The sequence below is a fragment of the Eucyclogobius newberryi genome, unplaced genomic scaffold (assembly GCF_026437365.1).
Source record: "Eucyclogobius newberryi isolate DKJ021-1_F unplaced genomic scaffold, fEucNew1.0.hap1 SCAF_23, whole genome shotgun sequence".
Taxonomy (NCBI): domain Eukaryota; kingdom Metazoa; phylum Chordata; class Actinopteri; order Gobiiformes; family Gobiidae; genus Eucyclogobius; species Eucyclogobius newberryi.
This window is the reverse complement of record NW_027315868.1, coordinates 1,047,743-1,068,537: the sequence shown is the minus strand read 5'-3', so window position 1 is coordinate 1,068,537 and position 20,795 is coordinate 1,047,743. Positions and strand designations below refer to the sequence as shown.

General features: G+C 43.1%; 1 protein-coding gene across 1 annotated transcript in view; it reads right to left on the bottom strand.

Annotated features, from left to right (window-relative positions):
• Positions 1-19,654, bottom strand: part of LOC140372426 (plexin-A1-like) — a 112,160-nt gene extending 92,506 nt beyond the window's left edge. The window contains exons 1-2 of the mRNA XM_072459521.1: positions 18,530-19,654; positions 8,050-8,232 (exon numbers count right to left, since the gene is read on the bottom strand). Of these exons, the coding sequence (XP_072315622.1) occupies positions 8,050-8,232; positions 18,530-19,468 (1,122 nt within the window). The 5' untranslated portion in view covers positions 19,469-19,654. The remainder of the gene's footprint in view (positions 1-8,049; positions 8,233-18,529) is intronic.
• Positions 19,655-20,795: the final 1,141 nt, after the last annotated feature.

Genomic DNA, 20,795 nt, shown 5'->3' with positions numbered 1-20,795 from the left:
AACCTCCTGGTGTGGGTCCCTGACGGGTACTTTAGTTAATTTTGAGTGGGCTCCGCCCACTTTGTGTTTTTGGCCCTCTATACAGTAATAATGTAAAATTTTTGCATTACATGCTTATATGCACGGAACATGCAAGAGATGGGGAACGTATTCGTGAGCTACTTAGCGCAAATGAGTGCTTTATATGGGGATGACGACCGCTTCGCGGTCGTCATCTCAATGTAAAGTGCTCGTTTAGTGCGCACTTTTGCACGGGCTTCGCCCGTTTACAACGGTAATGTTCCATTTTCCTACTACTAATTAGTCTGCACGGGGCGTGCATGAGTGAAGGAGTGCGTTAGTGAGTGTTTGGAAGTGGGCGAGCGCTTCGCACGGCCTTACGAGATTAATAGGCCTCTCGCCAGCTTGTGGCGCTCGGGCCTAATAAATATAACTGAGCGATTGATCAGATCATAGTGATTATAACATGATAACATGATTATAACATGATTAAAACATGATAACATGATTAAAACATGATTAAAACATGATTAAAACATGATTATAACATGATTATAACATGATTAAAACATGATTAAAACATGATAACATGATTAAAACATGATTAAAACATGATTAAAACATGATTATAACATGATTATAACATGATAACATGATTATAACATGATTATAACATGAAAACATGATTAAAACATGATTAAAACATGATTAACATGATTAAAACATGATTTTAACATGATTATAACATGATTATACCATGATTATAACATGATAACATGATTAAAACATGATTAAAACATGATTAAAACATGATTTTAACATGATTATAACATGATTATACCATGAATATAACATGATAACATAACATGATTATAACATGATAACATGATTAAAACACTATAACATGATTATAACATGATAACATGATAACATGATTATAACATGATAACATGATTATAACGTGATAACATGATTATAACATGATAACATGAAAACATGATTAACATGATTAAAACATGATTTTAACATTATAACATGATTATAACATGATTATAACATGATTATAACATGAAAACATGATTAAAACATGATTAAAACATGATTAACATGATTTTAACATGATTATAACATGATTATAACATGATAACATGATTATAACATGATAACATGATTATAACGTGATAACATGATTATAACATGATAACATGAAAACATGATTAACATGATTAAAACATGATTTTAACATTATAACATGATTAAAACATGATTAACATGATTTTAACATGATTATAACATGATTATACCATGATTATAACATAACATGATTATAACATGATAACATGATAACATGATTAAAACATGATTAAAACATGATTAACATGATTAAAATATGATTTTAACATGATTATAACATGATTATACCATGATTATAACATGATTTTAACATGATTATAACATGATTATACCATGATTATAACATGATAACATGATTATAACATGATAACATGATTAAAACACTATAACATGATTATAACATGATAACATGATTATAACATGATTAAAACATGATTTGAGACGACTTCAGTTTTTTACATTCGGTTTGAGGCCTTGGACAAGCTCTGTCCTTGTCCAAGTTTACATGAAGACGAGGCCCCCCACTCGCCCCCCCACTCGCCTCCCCACTCGCCCCCCCACTCGCCTCCCCACTCGCCTCCCCACTCGCCCCCCCACTCGCCTCCCCACTCGCCCCCCCACTCGCCTCCCCACTCGCCCCCCCACTCGCCTCCCCACTCGCCCCCCCACTCGCCTCCCCGCTCGCCCCCCCACTCGCCCCCCACTCGCCCCCCACTCGCCCCCCACTCGCCCCCCACTCGCCCCCCACTCGCCTCCCACTCGCCTCCCACTCTCCTCCTCCTCCCACTCTCCTCCCACTCTATTATTTGTCTCACTCTTTCTTCACATTTGATATTCTCACAGCAGGAAATGTCAGTTACAGCTCCAAAGTACAAGAACAGCCACAGTCGTGTTAAATATAAGAGAAAAACTGTTTAAAAAATGGATCTTAAAGCCGCCTAAAAAAGACCATTCAAAACTAAGTTCATTAAAACATTTGTGTAAGTTTCCTGTTGGAACAAATGATAAAAACAAACTGAAAAGTGTGTTTTCCAGTTGAAGCACAGGAAGTGAGTCTAAAGCACAAAGCACCAATTTGAGGAGAATCATGTGGTTTTAAATCTCATGCTCCTCCAGCACAAACAGAGACTGAAGTGTTGAGCTAACAAAGCTAACGCCGTTAGCATCAGCTATTTCACTTTGAACAAACAAGTCAAAGAGTCGAGTTGTGGAACAGAGCGAATGGAAACGGAGCGAAACACCAGAAAACTGCAGATCTGACCTTTAAATGCCTCGTGAAAGAAACTAAAAACATGTTTAGACAAATAACAATCTCAATCTTTTTCCTTTGTTTATTTGAGTTGCTTGTTTCCACTTAAATATTAAAAGTGCAGAACAAATCAATGAGTAATAAATAATAAAATACTGTTTGGATGGAGGAGCAGCGTCTTCTGGCCGTTCACATTTGATAGAAACTGTACTAATTCTAATTAAATAAAGAATGTTAATGTGACTAATGCGTTTAGTCTCCGGAGATAATCACAATCTCATTTTAAAATCATTATTCAGCACAAATCCCACAAGAGCCGCTTTATTAGCTCAGCCACTTATTTACATTTGTGTGAAAAAAAAGCAGACGAACAGAACGACTAACGAGATTCACGTTAGTTTGAGCCGACGTCATGGAAACCACACAAACCAGCGATCTAAAACAGGCGATAAATCAATCTTAAAACAACAGGCGATAAATCAATCTAAAACAGGCGATAAATCGATCTTAAAACAACAGGCGATAAATCAATCTAAAACAGGCGATAAATCGATCTTAAAACAACAGGCGATAAATCAATCTAAAACAGGCGATAAATCGATCTTAAAACAACAGGCGATAAATCGATCTTAAAACAACAGGCGATAAATCGATCTAAAACAACAGGCGATAAATCGATCTTAAAACAACAGGCGATAAATCAATCTAAAAACAACAGGCGATAAATCAATCTTAAAACAACAGGCGATAAATCGATCTTAAAACAACAGGCGATAAATCGATCTTAAAACAGGCGATAAATCAATCTTAAAACAACAGGCGATAAATCGATCTTAAAACAGGCGATAAATCAATCTTAAAACAACAGGCGATAAATCAATCTTAAAACAACAGGCGATAAATCAATCTTAAAACAGGCGATAAATCAATCTTAAAACAACAGGCGATAAATCAATCTTAAAACAACAGGCGATAAATCAATCTTAAAACAGGCGATAAATCAATCTTAAAACAACAGGCGATAAATCAATCTTAAAACAACAGGCGATAAATCAATCTTAAAACAACAGGCGATAAATCGATCTTAAAACAGGCGATAAATCAATCTTAAAACAGGCGATAAATCAATCTTAAAACAACAGGCGATAAATCGATCTTAAAACAGGCGATAAATCAATATTAAAACAACAGGCGATAAATCGATCTAAAACAGGCGATAAATCAATCTTAAAACAACAGGCGATAAATCGATCTTAAAACAACAGGCGATAAATCGATCTAAAACAGGCGATAAATCAATCTTAAAACAACAGGCAATGTATCAATCTTAAAACAACAGGCGATAAATCGATCTTAAAACAACAGGCGATAAATCGATCTTAAAACAACAGGCGATAAATCGATCTTAAAACAACAGGCGATAAATCGATCTTAAAACAACAGGCGATAAATCGATCTTAAAACAACAGGCGATAAATCGATCTAAAACAACAGGCGATAAATCGATCTAAAACAGGCGATAAATCAATCTTAAAACAACAGGCGATAAATCGATCTTAAAACAACAGGCGATAAATCAATCTTAAAACAACAGGCGATAAATCAATCTTAAAACAACAGGCGATAAATCGATCTAAAACAACAGGCGATAAATCAACCTAAAACAACAGGCGATAAATCAATCTTAAAACAACAGGCGATAAATCAATCTTAAAACAACAGGCGATAAATCAATCTTAAAACAACAGGCGATAAATCGATCTTAAAACAACAGGCGATAAATCGATCTTAAAACAACAGGCGATAAATCGATCTTAAAACAACAGGCGACAAATCGATCTAAAACAACAGGCGATAAATCGATCTAAAACAACAGGCGATAAATCAATCTTAAAACAACAGGCGATAAATCGATCTAAAACAACAGGCGATAAATCGATCTAAAACAACAGGCGATAAATCGATCTAAAACAACAGGCGATAAATCAATCTTAAAACAACAGGCGATAAATCGATCTTAAAACAACAGGCGACAAATCGATCTAAAACAACAGGCGATAAATCGATCTAAAACAACAGGCGATAAATCAATCTTAAAACAACAGGCGATAAATCAATCTTAAAACAACAGGCGATAAATCGATCTAAAACAACAGGCGATGAATCGATCTTAAAACAACAGGCGATAAATGAATCTTAAAACAACAGGCGATACATCAATCTTAAAACAACAGGCGATAAATCGATCTTAAAACAACAGGCCATAAATCGATCTAAAACAGGCGATAAATCGATCTAAAACAACAGGCGATAAATCGATCTTAAAACAACAGGCGATAAATCAATCTTAAAACAACAGGCGATAAATCAATCTTAAAACAACAGGCGATAAATCGATCTAAAACAACAGCCAATAAATCGATCTAAAACAACAGGCGATAAATCGATCTAAAACAGGCGATAAATCGATCTAAAACAACAGGCGATAAATCGATCTAAAACAACAGGCGATAAATCAATCTTAAAACATCAGGCGATAAATCGATCTAAAACAGGCGATAAATCGATCTAAAACAACAGGCGATAAATCAATCTTACAACAACAGGCGATAAATCAATCTTACAACAACAGGCGATAAATCAATCTAAAACAACAGCCAATAAATCGATCTAAAACAACAGGCGATAAATCAATCTTAAAACATCAGGCGATAAATCGATCTAAAACAGGCGATAAATCGATCTAAAACAACAGGCGATAAATCAATCTTACAACAACAGGCGATAAATCAATCTTAAAACAGGCGATAAATCGATCTTAAAACAACAGGCGATAAATTGATCTTAAACAACAGGCGATAAATCGATCTTAAAACAGGCGATAAATCGATCTTAAAACAACAGGCGATAAATCGATCTTAAAACAACAGGCGATAAATCGATCTTAAAACAACAGGCGATAAATCGATCTTAAAACAACAGGCGATAAATTGATCTTAAAACAACAGGCGATAAATCGATCTTAAAACAGGCGATAAATCAATCTTAAAACAACAGGCGATAAATCAATCTTAAAACAACAGGCGATAAATCGATCTTAAAACAACAGGCGATAAATCAATCTTAAAACAACAGGCGATAAATCAATCTTAAAACAACAGGCGATAAATCAATCTTAAAACAACAGGCGATAAATCGATCTAAAACAACAGGCGATAAATCGATCTAAAACAACAGGCGATAAATCAATCTTAAAACAACAGGCGATAAATCAATCTTAAAACAACAGGCGATAAATCGATCTTAAAACAACAGGCGATAAATCGATCTAAAACAACAGGCGATAAATCGATCTAAAACAGGCGATAAATCAATCTTAAAACAACAGGCGATAAATCGATCTTAAAACAACAGGCGACAAATCGATCTAAAACAACAGGCGATAAATCGATCTAAAACAACAGGCGATAAATCAATCTTAAAACAACAGGCGATAAATCAATCTTAAAACAACAGGCGATAAATCAATCTTAAAACAACAGGCGATAAATCAATCTTAAAACAACAGGCGATAAATCAATCTTAAAACAACAGGCGATAAATCAATCTTAAAACAACAGGCGATAAATCGATCTTAAAACAACAGGCGATAAATCAATCTTAAAACAACAGGCGATAAATCGATCTTAAAACAACAGGCCATAAATCGATCTAAAACAGGCCATAAATCGATCTAAAACAACAGGCGATAAATCGATCTTAAAACAACAGGCGATAAATCGATCTAAAACAGGCGATAAATCGATCTAAAACAACAGGCGATAAATCGATCTTAAAACAACAGGCGATAAATCAATCTTAAAACAACAGGCGATAAATCAATCTTAAAACAACAGGCGATAAATCGATCTAAAACAGGCGATAAATCGATCTAAAACAACAGGCGATAAATCAATCTTACAACAACAGGCGATAAATCAATCTTAAAACAACAGGCGATAAATCGATCTAAAACAACAGGCGATAAATCGATCTAAAACAACAGGCGATAAATCAATCTTAAAACAACAGGCGATAAATCAATCTTAAAACAACAGGCGATAAATCGATCTTAAAACAACAGGCGATAAATCGATCTTAAAACAACAGGCGATAAATCGATCTTAAAACAACAGGCGATAAATCGATCTTAAAACAACAGGCGACAAATCAATCTAAAACAACAGGCGATAAATCGATCTAAAACAACAGGCGATAAATCGATCTAAAACAACAGGCGATAAATCGATCTAAAACAACAGGCGATAAATCAATCTTAAAACAACAGGCGATAAATCAATCTTAAAACAACAGGCGATAAATCGATCTTAAAACAACAGGCGATAAATCAATCTTAAAACAACAGGCGATAAATCGATCTAAAACAACAGGCGATAAATCAATCTTAAAACAACAGGCGATAAATCAATCTTAAAACAACAGGCGATAAATCAATCTTAAAACAACAGGCGATAAATCAATCTTAAAACAACAGGCGATAAATCAATCTTAAAACAACAGGCGATAAATCAATCTTAAAACAACAGGCGATAAATCGATCTTAAAACAACAGGCGATAAATCAATCTTAAAACAACAGGCGATAAATCGATCTTAAAACAACAGGCCATAAATCGATCTAAAACAGGCGATAAATCGATCTAAAACAACAGGCGATAAATCGATCTTAAAACAACAGGCGATAAATCGATCTTAAAACAACAGGCGATAAATCGATCTAAAACAGGCGATAAATCGATCTAAAACAACAGGCGATAAATCGATCTTAAAACAACAGGCGATAAATCAATCTTAAAACAACAGGCGATAAATCAATCTTAAAACAACAGGCGATAAATCGATCTAAAACAGGCGATAAATCGATCTAAAACAACAGGCGATAAATCGATCTAAAACAACAGCCAATAAATCGATCTAAAACAACAGGCGATAAATCAATCTTAAAACATCAGGCGATAAATCGATCTAAAACAGGCGATAAATCGATCTAAAACAACAGGCGATAAATCAATCTTACAACAACAGGCGATAAATCAATCTTAAAACAACAGGCGATAAATCGATCTAAAACAACAGGCGATAAATCGATCTAAAACAACAGGCGATAAATCAATCTTAAAACAACAGGCGATAAATCAATCTTAAAACAACAGGCGATAAATCGATCTTAAAACAACAGGCGATAAATCGATCTTAAAACAACAGGCGATAAATCGATCTTAAAACAACAGGCGATAAATCGATCTTAAAACAACAGGCGACAAATCAATCTAAAACAACAGGCGATAAATCGATCTAAAACAACAGGCGATAAATCGATCTAAAACAACAGGCGATAAATCGATCTAAAACAACAGGCGATAAATCAATCTTAAAACAACAGGCGATAAATCAATCTTAAAACAACAGGCGATAAATCGATCTTAAAACAACAGGCGATAAATAGATCTTAAAACAACAGGCAATAAATCGATCTAAAACAACAGGCGATAAATCGATCTTAAAACAACAGGCGATAAATCGATCTAAAACAACAGGCGATAAATCGATCTCAAACAGGCGATAAATCGATCTTAAAGCGCAGAGTGGGCGGAGACTTGTTCTTACCTTGTTGACTTTTCCGTTCCTGGTGCCCACAAACACCACGGTGTGCCCGCGGTAATCGTACGCCGACACCGCGCTCATGCCCTCGTCGCGGTCCACAAACAGCGCCACACCCTCGATGGTGCTGGTGCCCCCTAGAGGCTGGTTAAAGTCCTGACCGCAGAAGTTATCGTCAATCTGCAGCGGCTGAAAAACACAAACGTCTTTGTTACAGTGACTTTGTGTTTAACCTCAGAACATCACAAGGTCATCTTTTCTTCATTCCAAACCCCAACATGGACCTAAGACGCTCTCACAGGTCCATGGACTTTGTGTCCAACTAAACCAGGTCCATGGACTCTGTGTCCAACTAAACCAGGTCCATGGACTTTGTGTCCAACTAAACCAGGTCCATGGACTTTGTGTCCAACTAAACCAGGTCCATGGACTTTGTGTCCAACTAAACCAGGTCCATGGACTCTGTGTCCAACTAAACCAGGTCCATGGACTCTGTGTCCAACTAAACCAGGTCCATGGACTCTGTGTCCAACTAAACCAGGTCCATGGACTCTGTGTCCAACTAAACCAGGTCCATGGACTCTGTGTCCAACTAAACCAGGTCCATGGACTTTGTGTCCAACTAAACCAGGTCCATGGACTTTGTGTCCAACTAAACCAGGTCCATGGACTCTGTGTCCAACTAAACCAGGTCCATGGACTCTGTGTCCAACTAAACCAGGTCCATGGACTCTGTGTCCAACTAAACCAGGTCCATGGACTCTGTGTCCAACTAAACCAGGTCCATGGACTTTGTGTCCAAAACTGCAGAAACACTTCAGAATTTCATGTTTTTATTGTTGATTGTCCGACGACAACAGTTTTTCTAAATAAAGACGACCTGCCTAAACCAGGACAAGACTGAACAGAGACTAAACCGGGCCTAAACCGGGCCTAAACCAGGCCTAAACCAGGCCTAGACCAGGCCTAGACCAGGACTAAACCAAGTCCAAACCAGGTCCAAACCAGGACTAAACCAGGTCTAAACCAGGTCTAAACCAGGACTAAACCAGGACTAAACCAGGTCTAAACCAGGACTAAACCAGGTCTAAACCAGGTCTAAACCAGGACTAAACCAGGACTAAACCAGGACTAAACCAGGACTAAACCAGGTCTAAACCAGGACTAAACCAGGACTAAACCAGGTCTAAACCAGGACTAAACCAGGTCTAAACCAGGACTAAACCAGGACTAAACCAGGACAAAAGACTCGGGGACATTCCTCTCGGCAGCAGACAGAACATGTCTGGACTTGTGCAGAAAGAAAACAAACAAGGTTTATTTCCGACAGATTAACGAGCAAAATAATGTTTTACAACCGGGTCTGAACCAGGTCTGAACCGGGTCTGAACCGGGCCTGAACCAGGTCTGAACCGGGTCTGAACCAGGTCTGAACCAGGTCTAAAACTGGTCTGAACCGGGCCTGAACCGGGCCTGAACCGGGTCTAAAACTGGCCTGAACCGGATCTGAACCGGGTCTTTGGGTGGAGGTGTTTTTCAGAGTTTATTTTTCTCACTCGACATAAAAACATTGAAGATCTGAAAAATGGTTTTGTGTCGAATAAAAAGACATTTTAACTTGCTCTGTCCAATTTCACATTTATTCTTACATTTTTTACACAGACCTTATTTTCCAGACTATAAGTCGCACCAGCCAAAAAATGCATAATAGAGAATAAAAAAACAAATATAAATTGCACTGGAGAATGAAATGCGAATGCAAGTGTGAAAATAACAAAAAACAAAAATTACACGGCGTTAGCTTGGCCCCGCCCCCGTCCTGCCCCCGGTGGACACGGCGTTAGCTTGGCCCCGCCCCCATCCTGCCCCCGGTGGACACGGCGTTAGCTTGGCCCCGCCCCCGTCCTGCCCCCGGTGGACACGGCGTTAGCTTGGCCCCGCCCCCGTCCTGCCCCCGGCGGACACGGCGTTAGCTTGGCCCCGCCCCCGTCCTGCCCCCGGTGGACACGGCGTTAGCTTGGCCCCGCCCCCATCCTGCCCCCGGTGGACACGGCGTTAGCTTGGCCCCGCCCCCGTCCTGTCCCCGGTGGACACGGCGTTAGCTTGGTCCCGCCCCCGTCCTGTCCCCGGTGGACACGGCGTTAGCTTGGTCCCGCCCCCGTCCTGCCCCCGGTGGACACGGCGTTAGCTTGGCCCCGCCCCCGTCCTGCCCCCGGTGGACACGGCGTTAGCTTGGCCCGCCCCCGTCCACCCGCTCGTCGCCCTCTCGGGACTGTTTGAACCCCGAGGCGTGGCTTTAATAACGCTAATCGTGTGGGTAATTGAGTATCGATCGGAGCGCGGGAGAAAAGTGCTGAGTGTGAGCTTCAGAGACACGAGCTCCGGAGCCACTCAGGAGCCGCCGACCTACGTCTCAGAATCCAGCCAATCATTGTGCGCGGATGTGTGGGGGCGGAGTTTGATCATTTCACCCCAAAACATATGATCATAAATGACTTTAAACGGCTCGGTGTGACAACGGCCTTGGGTTTACGCTCGTTCATTTGAATGGAAAGGAGTCAGGAGCGTGAACAAACGTAACATCGATAACTGTCGATATCAAACTTCAACCTCTGGTTTGGCTCCTCGGATGTGGAGGCGACACAGAACGATGATGTTAATATTAATCCCTCTGATGATGAGACGATTCACTCAAACACTTGAACTGTTTGAATCCATCACAACAATGAAAGATCTGCTTTTATTTTCAACTCAAAGCCCGAAACCACTTTCTCTTGTGTCGTCCCTCTGGAGACCACGGTCTACATAAACTGGGCTCTGTGTGTGATGTTTGGATGTTAATACCGAGGCTAACACCAACTGCGAGGCTAAAGGCGACTCCGAGGCTAACAAAGCTAACGCTAACTGCGAGGCCGACGCCGACTCAGAGACATGGGGGGGCATGAGTTTAGAGTCAACTCTAACTTTAGACATAGATGTCTAATGTCTCAGGGAAATTACTAAAATAGAGCCTTGTTTAGAGCCTTGTATAGAGCCTGTTTATAACCTGTTTGGAGCCAGTTTAGAGCATTTTAGAGCCTTGTTTAGAGCCTTTTTAGAGACATTTTTAGAGCCTTGTTTAGAGTGTGTTTAGAGCGTTTTAGAGCCTTGTTTAGAGCCTTTTTAGAGACTTTTTAGAGCCTGTTTAGAGCGCTTTAGAGCCTTGTTTAGAGCCTTTTTAGAGACATTTTTAGAGCCTTTTTAGAGATATTTTTAGAGCCTTGTTTAGAGTGTGTTTAGAGCATGTTTAGAGTGTGTTTAGAGCCTTGTTTACAGCCTTGTTTGGAGTGTTTAGAGCATGTTTTGAGCCCTGTTTAGAGCCTGTTTAGAGCCTTTTTAGAGCCTTGTTTACAGCCCTGTTTAGAGCCTGTTTACAGCCTTTGCAGCCTTGTTTAGAGCCTTGTTTAGAGCCTGTTTAGAGCCTCGTTTAGAGCCTGTTTAGACCCTCGTTTAGAGCCTTGTTTAGAGCCTTGTTAAGGGCATGTTTAGAGCCCTGTTTAGAGCCCTGTTTAGAGCCTGTTTAGAGCCTCGTTTAGAGCCTCGTTTAGACCCTTGTTTAGAGCCTTGTTAAGAGCATGTTTAGAGCCCTGTTTAGAGCCCTGTTTAGAGCCCTGTTTAGAGCCCTGTTTGGAGCCCTGTTTGGAGCCTGTTTAGAGCCGTGTTTACAGCCTGTTTACAGCCTTGTTTAGAGCATGTTTAGAGTGTGTTTAGAGCCTTGTTTACAGCCTTGTTTACAGCCTTGTTTACAGCCCTGTTTGGAGTGTTTAGAGCATGTTTTGAGCCCTGTTTAGAGCCTGTTTAGAGCCTTTTTAGAGCCTTTTTAGAGCCTTGTTTAGAGCCCTGTTTACAGCCTGTTTACAGCCTTTGCAGCCTTGTTTAGAGCCTTGTTTAGAGCCTGTTTAGAGCCTGTTTAGAGCCTCGTTTAGAGCCTTGTTTAGAGCCTTGTTAAGAGCATGTTTAGAGCCCTGTTTAGAGCCTGTTTAGAGCCTCGTTTAGAGCCTGTTTGGAGCCTGTTTGGAGCCTGTTTAGAGCCGTGTTTACAGCCTGTTTACAGCCTTGTTTAGAGCCTTGTTTAGAGCCTTGTTCAGAGCCTGTTTAGAGCCTTGTTCAGAGCCTGTTTAGAGCCTCGTTAAGAGCATGTTTAGAACCTCGTTTAGAGCATGTTTAGAGCATGTTTAGAGCCTTGTTTACAGCCTTGTTTACAGCCTTTTTTAGAGCCTTGTTTACAGCCTTGTTTAGAGCCTGTTTAGAGCCTTGTTTAGAGCCTCGTTTAAAGCCTGTTTAGAGCCTTGTTAAGAGCCTGTTTAGAGCCTGTTTAGAGCCTTGTTTGGAGCATGTTTAGAGCCTTGTTTAGAGCCTCGTTTAGAGCCTCGTTTAGAGCCTCGTTTAGAGCCTCGTTTAGAGCATGTTTAGAGCATGTTTAGAGCATGTTTAGAGCCTGTTTAGAGCCTGTTTAGAGCCTTGTTTGGAGCATGTTTAGAGCCTCGTTTAGAGCCTCGTTTAGAGCCTGTTTAGAGCATGTTTAGAGCCTGTTTAGAGCCTGTTTAGAGCCTGTTTAGAGCCTGTTTAGAGCCTGTTTAGAGCCTTGTTTAGAGCCTGTTTAGAGCCTGTTTAGAGCCTGTTTAGAGCCTGTTTAGAGCCTGTTTAGAGCCTGTTTAGAGCCTTGTTTAGAGCCTGTTTAGAGCCTGTTTAGAGCCTTGTTTAGAGCCTGTTTAGAGCCTGTTTAGAGCCTGTTTAGAGCCTTGTTTAGAGCCTCGTTTAGAGCCTGTTTAGAGCCTGTTTAGAACCTGTTTAGAGCCTGTTTAGAGCCTGTTTAGAGCCTGTTTAGAGCCTTGTTTAGAGCCTCGTTTAGAGCATGTTTAGAGCCTTGTTTAGAGCCTTGTTTAGAGCCTGTTTAGAGCCTGTTTAGAGCCTGTTTAGAGCCTGTTTAGAGCCTGTTTAGAGCATGTTTAGAGCATGTTTAGAGCATGTTTAGAGCCTGTTTAGAGCCTTGTTTAGAGCCTGTTTAGAGCCTGTTTAGAGCCTTGTTTAGAGCCTGTTTAGAGCCTGTTTAGAACCTGTTTAGAGCCTGTTTAGAGCCTGTTTAGAGCCTGTTTAGAGCCTGTTTAGAGCCTTGTTTAGAGCCTCGTTTAGAGCATGTTTAGAGCATGTTTAGAGCCTGTTTAGAGCCTGTTTAGAGCCTGTTTAGAGCCTGTTTAGAGCCTGTTTAGAACCTGTTTAGAGCCTGTTTAGAGCCTGTTTAGAGCCTGTTTAGAGCCTCGTTTAGAGCATGTTTAGAGCATGTTTAGAGCCTTGTTTAGAGCCTCGTTTAGAGCCTGTTTAGAGCCTGTTTAGAGCCTGTTTAGAGCCTGTTTAGAGCCTTGTTTAGAGCCTGTTTAGAGCCTGTTTAGAGCCTGTTTAGAGCCTGTTTAGAGCCTGTTTAGAGCCTTGTTTAGAGCCTGTTTAGAGCCTTGTTTAGAGCCTGTTTAGAGCCTTGTTTAGAGCCTGTTTAGAGCCTGTTTAGAGCCTGTTTAGAGCCTGTTTAGAGCCTTGTTTAGAGCCTGTTTAGAGCCTTGTTTAGAGCCTGTTTAGAGCCTTGTTTAGAGCCTGTTTAGAGCCTGTTTAGAGCCTGTTTAGAGCCTGTTTAGAGCCTTGTTTAGAGCGTTCCCTTGCGTCCTGAGCGCGTCTCTCTTCCAGAGCGACACAGCTGACGAGCTTCAGCAGTTAATGAGACATTAACAAAATGTGTTAATCAATGTACAAAATGATTGTAAGAGGAATAATTATTACATTATTATTAAAGTGTTTCATAACCAAGCGATATATATTTCTAAATTAGAGCTGCAACTAATGAATGTTTTAGTGTTCGACAGTCAAACGATCATTTCTATTTCACATTTAGACTTTTTAAATACATTATCAGTCAAATAAAGATATAACTCCAACTTATGGGGAGAATATTTATGAATAAAGTGTTTTATTCATGAAAATCAGCAATAGTTTATTATATATGTGCAGTCTTTGTTATTAAAGGTCTTTAACGTGTTATAGAGAGGAGGAGGAGGAGGAGGAGGAGGAGGAGGAGGAGGAGGAGGAAGAGAAGGAGGAGCAAGAGAAAGAAGAGGAGGAGGAGGAGAAAGAGGAGGAGAAAGAGAAAGAAGAGAAAGAGGAGGAGGAGCAAGAGAAAGAGGAGGAGAAAGAGAAAGAAGAGAAAGAGGAGGAGGAGCAAGAGAAAGAGGAGGAGAAAGAGAAAGAAGAGAAAGAGGAGGAGGAGCAAGAGAAAGAAGAGGAGGAGGAGGAGGAGCAAGAGAAAGAAGAGGAGGAGGAGGAGGAGCAAGAGAAAGAAGAGGAGGAGGAGCAAGAGAAAGAGGAGGAGAAAGAGAAAGAAGAGAAAGAGGAGGAGGAGCAAGAGAAAGAAGAGGAGGAGGAGGAGGAGCAAGAGAAAGAAGAGGAGGAGGAGCAAGAGAAAGAGGAGGAGAAAGAGAAAGAAGAGAAAGAGGAGGAGGAGGAGGAGGAGGAGGAGGAGGAGGAGGAGGAGGAGGAGGAGGAGGAGGAGGAGCAGATGTAAAACATTATTTTACAGTGGATGTTGAAACAAAACGGTTTATCAGACTTCTCTCTTCAATACTTCCTTAAATTATATAGTCTAGCTTCTATTAGCTTTAGCCATTAGCTTTTAGCTTTAGCCATTAGCTTTTAGCCTTTAGCCTTAAGCTCGAGTGACGCCAACAGGTTTTTCTCCTCCTTCTGCTCTCGTCCAATCAGGAAGACAGACCATGAACTGTCCCAGTGGGAATAATTAACGCTTAATGAAACGAGTCTGTGATCACGACACCGAGCGTTAAAGTCCTCGAGCGTTTCCACGGAGACGAACGTGGCTCTAAAGCAATCCAGAAACTCAGTCGTCGGACAAACACACGGACAAATTACCCAGAAAACACTGGGAAAAACTCATCTAATGTCAACTTTTACAAATATGACGAATACAAATATAAGAGCGATTTTATTTTGTGGAATTAAAGTTTAGAGAGATAAAAAAGTTGGAAAGCACCTGAATGTGAGAGTTCCCTCTTTAACCATCCCGGGGGTCACGTGACTGCACCGCGAGGTCAGAGGTCGCAGGTCAGAGGAGGGCGGGACCAGGCCACATTAACCCAGGATGACCCCAGGCTTCACTGCTGTCACGGCCCGGCCAATCAGAGCGTCAGAAAGACCATTACATCATCGCGAGTGACAGTTTACCAGCGACACCGACGGACCAGCGACAATGAGAGTTTAACGAGTCGGGCACGTCGTTAATGCAGGAATGTGGGAATTATGTCATGTGACCGTCTGGCCGAGGAGGCGGAGCTACAAACACACAAGTATTTTCGCTGATCATTTCTATTGGTTCAACCCAAACGAGCGATACTCGTCTTTTTGACCCAAACGAGCGATACTCGTCTTTTTGACCCAAACGAGCGATACTCGTCGACCCAAACGAGCGATACTCGTCTTTTTGACCCAAACGAGCGATACTCGTCTTTGACCCAAACGAGCGATACTCGTCTTTTTGACCCAAACGAGCGATACTCGTCTTTGACCCAAACGAGCGATACTCGTCGACTCAAACGAGCGATACTCGTCGACCCAAACGAGCGATACTCGTCGACCCAAACGAGCGATACTCGTCTTTGACCCAAACGAGCGATACTCGTCTTTGACCCAAACGAGCGATACTCGTCTTTGACCCAAACGAGCGATACTCGTCTTTGACCCAAACGAGCGATAATCGTCTTTGACCCAAACGGGCGATACTCGTCTTTGACCCAAACGGGCGATACTCGTCTTTGACCCAAACGAGCGATACTCGTCTTTGACCCAAACGAGCGATACTCGTCTTTGACCCTAAGGAGCGATACTCGTCTTTGACCCAAACGAGCAATACTCGACTTTGACCCAAACGAGCGATACTCGACTTTGACCCAAACGAGCGATACTCGACTTTGACCCAAACGAGCGATACTCGACTTTGACCCAAACGAGCGATACTCGACTTTGACCCAAACGAGCGATACTCGACTTTGACCCAAACGAGCGATACTCGACTTTGACCCAAACGAGCGATACTCGACTTTGACCCAAACGAGCGATACTCGACTTTGACCCAAACGAGCGATACTCGACTTTGACCCAAACGAGCGATACTCGTCTTTGACCCAAACGAGCGATACTCGTCTTTGACCCAAACGAGCGATACTCGTCTTTGACCCAAACGAGCGATACTCGTCGACCCAAACGAGCGATACTCGTCTTTGACCCAAACGAGCGATACTCGTCTTTGACCCAAACGAGCGATACTCGTCTTTGACCCAAACGAGCGATACTCGTCGACCCAAACGAGCGATACTCGTCTTTGACCCAAACGAGCGATACTCGTCTTTGACCCAAACGAGCGATACTCATCTGTGACCCAAACGAGCGATACTCGTCTTTGACCCAAACGAGCGATACTCGTCTTTGACCCAAACGAGCGATACTCGTCTTTTGATACTCGTCTTTGACCCAAACGAGCGATACTCGTCTTTGACCCAAACGAGCGATACTCGTCTTTTGATACTCTTCTTTGACCCAAACGAGCGATACTCGTCTCTCGTCTTTGACCCAAACGAGCGATACTCGTCTTTGACCCAAACGAGCGATACTCGTCTTTGACCCAAACGAGCGATACTCGTCTTTGACCCAAACGAGCGATACTCGTCTTGATACTCGTCTTTGACCCAAACGAGCAATACTCGTCTTTCGTCTCAGACCCAAACGAGCAATACTCGTTTTTTGACCCAAACGAGCGATACTCGTCTTTTTGACCCAAACGAGCGATACTCGTCTTTTTGACCCAAACGAGCGATACTCGTCTTTTTGACCCAAACGAGCGATACTCGTCTTTGACCCAAACGAGCGATACTCGTCTTTTGATACTCGTCTTTGACCCAAACGAGCGATACTCGTCTTTGACCCAAACGAGCGATACTCGTCTTTGACCCAAACGAGCGATACTCGTCTTTTGATACTCGTCTTAGACCCAAACGAGCGATACTCGTCTTTGACCCAAACGAGCGATACTCGTCTTTTGATACTCGTCTTTTTGACCCAAACGAGCGATACTCGTCTTTGACCCAAACGAGCGATACTCTTCTTTGACCCAAACGAGCGATACTCATCGACCCAAACGAGCGACACTCGTCTTTCGTCTTTGACCCAAACGAGCGACACTCGTCTTTCGTCTTTGACCCAAACGAGCGATACTCGTCTTTTGATACTCGTCTTAGACCCAAACGAGCGATACTCGTCTTTTGATACTCGTCTTTGACCCAAACGAGCGATACTCGTCTTTGACCCAAACGAGCGATACTCGTCTTTGACCCAAACGAGCGATACTCGTCTTTGACCCAAACGAGCGATACTCGTCTTTTGATACTCGTCTTTGACCCAAACGAGCGCTACTCGTCTTTGACCCAAACGAGCGATACTCGTCTTTGACCCAAACGAGCGATACTCGTCTTTTGATACTCGTCTTTGACCCAAACGAGCGATACTCGTCTTTCGTCTTTGACCCAAACGAGCGATACTCGTCTTTTGATACTCGTCTTTGACCCAAACGAGCGATACTTGTCTTTTGATACTCGTCTTAGACCCAAACGAGCGATACTCGTCTTTGACCCAAATGAGCGATACTCGTCTTTGACCCAAACGAGCGATACTCGTCTTTTGATACTGGTCTTTGACCCAAACGAGCGATACTCTTCTTTTTGACCCAAACGAGCGATACTCGTCTTTTTGACCCAAACGAGCGATACTCGTCTTTGACCCAAACGAGCGATACTCGTCTTTTTGACCCAAACGAGCGATACTCGACTTCGACCCAAACGAGCGATACTCGACTTCGACCCAAACGAGCGATACTCGACTTCGACCCAAACGTGCGATACTCGACTTCGACCCAAACGAGCGATACTCGTCTTTTTGACCCAAACGAGCGATACTCGTCTTTTTGACCCAAACGAGCGATACTCGGCTTTTTGACCCAAACGAGCGATTCTCGTCTTTGACCCAAACGAGCGATACTCGTCTTTGACCCAAACGAGCGATACTCGTCTTTTGATACTCGTCTTTGACCCAAACGAGCGATACTCGTCTTTGACCCAAATGAGCGATACTCGTCTTTGACCCAAACGAGCGATCCTTGTCTTTGACCCAAACCAACGCAACTCGTCTTTGACCCGACACCCGTCAGACCACCTTTGTCCCGGATTACAGAAGCTAAAAGAAGTGAATCCGTTGCTCCTCCCTCTGACCTTTTCTTCCGCCACCTCAACTCAGAGAACCCAGCTTCATTTTCAAACACACCCGCAATAGGAACCAGCTTCTTCACCCGTCTTTACACCGTGAACAACCAGACGTTTCAAAGCAGATATTGAATGGTTCTTACCGAGTTGATGCAGGCCAGTTCTTTGTTGAGCAGCCAGGGCAGAGACAGCCGTCCTTCTCCTTTGTAACACGACTGAATCCGCTCTTTAATCTTCTCTTTGATTTTCTTCAGCGTAAACAAGCAAAGCGCCGACTCTTTCGGAGGTTTCGCCCGGTTCTTTTGGCCCTGAGAGAAAATAGTAAACAAGATATCTTCATTTTCGGAGATGCCCAGCGAGTTGGCCAGCTGCCGCCCGGGTTTGGCCAGGTACGCGTCCTGCACCAGTCGGTACTCCACGCCGTCTTTGGTGCAACCGATCGGAAACTCCACGTACGAATAAAACTTTGGGTCGTCCACGCAGAGACGCACGATTTTGGACGTGAAGAACTGCTCGCCGCTCGCGTCCGGCGAGGTCAGCTGCGTGTCGAGTTGCAGCGTGAGATAGTAGACGAACTGTTCGCTGCTAAAGCTGTAGACGTAATAAATATCAAACGCAGGGAATTTGGACAACGTGTCGGATGGGATTTTGAGCTGCGACGACACAAACTCGTCTTGGTAAACGAAGCTGAACATGTCGGCGTTCTCCTCGTTCTCCATCAGCTTGCGACTGGAAAGCGTCGGGAAATACTCTGACTTTCCGTCGATCGGCGTCCCGATGAAGAGTTTGCTCGTCGGGCTGTTTGCGGAAGGAATGATCACGCCGGACATCGTTCCAGATTCGGAAACGCTCGACAAATAATGCTCCTTGCGATGGTGCGGTTCTCCCAGTTTGAAAAGATCGTCGAGCCGCAGAAACTGGCAGATCCCCTGCGACGTGCTGCCGCAGGCGATCAGCCGGTTCTGCGAGTAGTCGACGAGCAGAAGTTTGTTGACGTTCGGCGTTGCCGCTTGGTCGTGCGGACACGACTGGACGCTCGGCGGAGGGTAGCACTTCTCGCTATCGACGACGGGCCCGGTCATGTGGCTCCGCAGCTTTGTCAAATTGCTGGAGAGTTTGTAAATCCAGTTGACGGCGCCCACGTAAACCTCGCCCGTTTTGTTGTGAATCGCCAAATGTGTGAGTCCGTGATCCGACGGGACGAAGCGCCTAAAGGGGGCGTGTTGTGTCCAAGAAAGCGGTGAAAAAGTCAAGAAAAGCAGCAGAATTTGAAGGAGGAGTTTCCAAAAAACTGTTTCCATGTTGACGCCGTCTGAGGGGGAGGTCTGAGGGGGAGACCTGAGGGGGAGGTCTGAGGGGGAGACCTGAGGGGGAGGTCTGAGGGGGAGGTCTGAGGGGGAGACCTGAGGGGGAGGTCTGAGGGGGAGGTCTGAGGGGGAGGTCTGAGGGGGAGACCTGAGGGGGAGGTCTGAGGAGGAGACCTGAGGGGGAGGTCTGAGGGGGAGACCTGAGGGGGAGGTCTGAGGGGGAGACCTGAGGGGGAGGTCTGAGGAGGAGACCTGAGGGGGAGGTCTGAGGGGGAGACCTGAGGGGGAGGTCTGAGGGGGAGACCTGAGGGGGAGGTCTGAGGAGGAGACCTGAGGGGGAGGTCTGAGGGGGAGACCTGAGGGGGAGGTCTGAGGAGGAGACCTGAGGGGGAGGTCTGAGGGGGAGGGGAGGGAGCGGCCACTTTAATCCAGGGAAATCAGGATGAAATGTTTTTTATATCCGATCCGTTGGAAAAATGGGAAATTCCAGGGCGTATGAGGAGGTATAAATCCTGCAGCGGTTTAGTCCGTTTGGAGATGGTCCAAAGAGTCGTGCGGCGCATCCTTCGCACGAGGAGCCGCCCTGAAAAACAGAAGAGGCACAACTTTAGTCCAAAAAAGAGGAGTCTGGAGTCTAGATAAAGAGGAGTCTGGAGTCTACAAAACATGGCGGCGACGTCGTGAAGATCGCGTCGGCGCAAACGAAGGCGACGTTTGGGAGAAGGATCGCGACGACAAAACTCTGAAGGAAACTTTTACAACACGAGACTAGTGAAATAGTTCATTACTTTCTGACATTTTGATTGAATAACGCCACTGTCTTTGTTCTAAAAGCTCTTTTTCTGTGTGTTTTACCGTCATTTCCATCAGACTTTGATCCAAATGGCTTGTGGATAAATTGCATTGTTACATTTCCTTTGAGTAGCGTCTAATCAGCTTTGTTTGTGTCAATAAACGGTCGATTATTAAGTGTTTTTCCGCGGAAACATCGGCCTGTAAATGGTCTCATTATCGCGACTGAAACGGGAGGAAAATCCGGAACCGAGACGGCGACAAAAGCAATTCTTCTGCTTCAGCTGCAGTTTGATTGATGGAAAGAACA